General features: G+C 47.6%; 1 protein-coding gene across 2 annotated transcripts in view; it reads left to right on the forward strand.

The window, feature by feature from the left end:
* KY (kyphoscoliosis peptidase) overlaps positions 1–2618 on the forward strand; it is a 20683-nt gene that overhangs the window by 3515 nt on the left and 14550 nt on the right. Inside the window, exons 4-6 of one of the 2 annotated variants that reach the window (XM_009579846.1) lie at positions 5–25; positions 2118–2192; positions 2364–2405. In XM_009579846.1, the coding sequence (XP_009578141.1) occupies positions 5–25; positions 2118–2192; positions 2364–2405 (138 nt within the window). Of the gene's footprint in view, positions 26–2117; positions 2193–2363; positions 2406–2618 lie in introns of both variants that reach the window. The other variant, XM_009579845.1, reaches the window with a different exon arrangement.

The following is a 2618-nucleotide window of genomic DNA, read 5'->3' on the forward strand; positions in this document are numbered from 1 at the left end:
CCAGCCGTTACTTACTCGAACAAAGGTAAGCGGCGACCCAAGGGATAAGCGTTTTTCAGTGCAGGGCTTCAGTGAGCTCCCGCTCAAGCTTTTTTTGTAATAAAATAACCTCGGAACACCCCAAAAGAGCAAAAAAGCCCCACCCTGACCATTTTGATGATCTTGTGCATGAAGAATTAAAAACCCCAGGGGAGCCTGGAGAATCCTTGGGTCTTTCAGCGTGGATGCGTGGAGGTGGGTCCTGGAGCACCTGGGTTCCCACCATCCCCCTGACCACCAGGACACGGCAGAGATGTAATCAGAAAGCACGGTAATAACATGCTCCTGCCAATGGCAGATATTCCAGTGCTGATGGAAGGGTGCAAGGGCTGGAAGAAATAACATTGGCAGAAGTTTAGCTTAATCAGCTGGTTGCAGAAGTCCTTTCATAGGGCAGATCCTTGCAAGGAGCCATCCCCGCGCTAGAGCAGGGGCAGTGCTCGGTCCTCGCTGGCCAAGGACTTGTCTGGCCGCGGAGAACGAGGAGAAATGCAAGTATTTCTTTACGAAGGATGTCTTGATCAGGAATAGTAAAAAACGTCATAGAAACATCAGCACCCATTTCCTACCATTAGTTTTTAAAACAATGGATGTGGCACTTTGAAAGATTTCTGTGGAATTACGTTTTTTCATTTGTTAAATGCCTTTTAAACTTACTGGAAGAAGGCATTCCTCGTTCTTAAATTTGTTTCTTGAAAACAAAGAATTTTAATTTATGGGGGGAAACTGAGAAAGTGGAAGTTGGCAAGAAAACTCACAAAAACCTGAAGATAAAAATAATCCTGAGAAATAAAAAAGGACCCCTGAAAATATAAAAATTGTAAGGAAATGATACTGTTTGCACAAAGTCATCTTTCTCAAAAATTCATTTTACCTTTGAATTAACTGACAAGATACACCAACCAGCTCTAATCTTGACACCCTGATATATGCAGGCATCCCAGAATTGGAGTAAAACTCTAGGATTTAAAAGGGGTTTTTTACAGGTTTTTACAGTTTTTCTTGCCTTCTGCTTTTGGGGCTTTAAAGGACATCAAACTTTTCTGCATAAACACAGGAGATTAAAAAAAACTTCTTTCTAAAGTTAAATTCTGAGGAAAAAACTTATTCTTTGATGAAAGTGCAGATTCCTACCTAATTATAGCTGGGTCCAAGAGCTGGCTTTCAAGGAAAACCCCAAATGTCACAAGACTCTCGATAAAATCGTAGGAGGTAGCACGTGCCATCGGATGGCAGCCCCGAGGTGCATTAACATCTTGACCTTCAGTCTCCAAAGTAACCTCTGTCTGATCCAAAACGGGGAGCCCACAGCACGCTGGGGTCCTCCAGGGAACCTCGGTGGTTGCAAAACCTTCTGAAATACTTGCTGGGGAAAAAAAAAAAAAAAAGCGCAGTCTCTTTCAAAAAGTTCAGGTAATTCTTGTAAGACACACTCTAACTTTTTTCCTTGTACTTCTCTCTACGAAACTTTAAAGGCAAGGCCCCCAGATTTCCATCTGAGGTTGTTCCGGAGCACCACGGATGCAGAGGGCAAATCCCTCGGTGAGCCTGGCCCGGCTCCGCCAGGACGCTGCCTCTTACAGGCAACGGCCTCTGCCAAAGATTTTGGTATCACGAGTCAAACCATTTTCATAGCTCTGAGCCTTTTTCTGTTTGATTCCAAGAAAAATCAATGAAAGAAATTGATTCTCTGCTTACCGTATCTCCATCAAGAGCTATTTAATATGGTGATAAACCTTTTTTTAAAGCTGCCACATAATCCTCGCTGAGGACCTCTTTTTTATTATGATCCGCTTTATTACCTGTTAGGCTATAACGGGCTGTCTTTTATTTTTTGAGAATTACAAATCGTGCCGGAGGTGACCAGAGCTTTTCTGGCCGTACAGTTTATCGTAAGGGTGCTTTGTTTTGCCAGGAAAGCCAAGCGCTTCAGTACCTTCGCAACCGCCAGAGCTGCCACTTCTTTTGCTAAAGATAAGAATTGGCTTCAGCGATGCCTCGGCAGGCAATCCTGCCCCTCGCCGCCGCGTCCAGGTTAGTTTTCCCTTTCTTAGGGAGTTTGTCATCTTCTGTTGCAGGAACCCAAGTGACGGTGGAGATTCATCCCAAGGACACCACCCCACAGCTCTTCAAGAAACTCTCCTTTGGAAAAGGTACAGCCTCTGAATCCTGGCAGAGGGGGCCAAGGAGGGGAGGGAGAAGGGGCCGCGTCCTTCCCTTCGCAGAAGAAGGGAGGGCAAGAAGCCCTCTGGGAGCTCGAGGAGATGCTGCACCCCTCGAGCCAGCTTGCGATGATTGCACTAACCGTGCCAGGATTGTTGCAGGTCCCCGGAGGCTGCCCAGCCTGAGAGGTCAGGACAACAAAGGTGAGGCTCTGCCCTGCCACGGCGCCTGTCTCCAAGCCAGGAGGTTGCTCCCGGGAGGAGGCAGGTTCCCTTCTCCCCACGGGGGCTCCAGGCTCTTGAGAGGATGCCCACCCCTACGCCCGCTCTCCCTGCCGGGCAGATGCTGCTGGGGCTTGAGGAGCAAAATCCTTCGGCTCCCTGGGGAACGGGGACCCCCCCCCCCACACGCTCTTG

The sequence above is a fragment of the Fulmarus glacialis genome, unplaced genomic scaffold, assembly GCF_000690835.1.
Source record: "Fulmarus glacialis isolate BGI_N327 unplaced genomic scaffold, ASM69083v1 scaffold19626, whole genome shotgun sequence".
NCBI classification, from domain to species: domain Eukaryota; kingdom Metazoa; phylum Chordata; class Aves; order Procellariiformes; family Procellariidae; genus Fulmarus; species Fulmarus glacialis.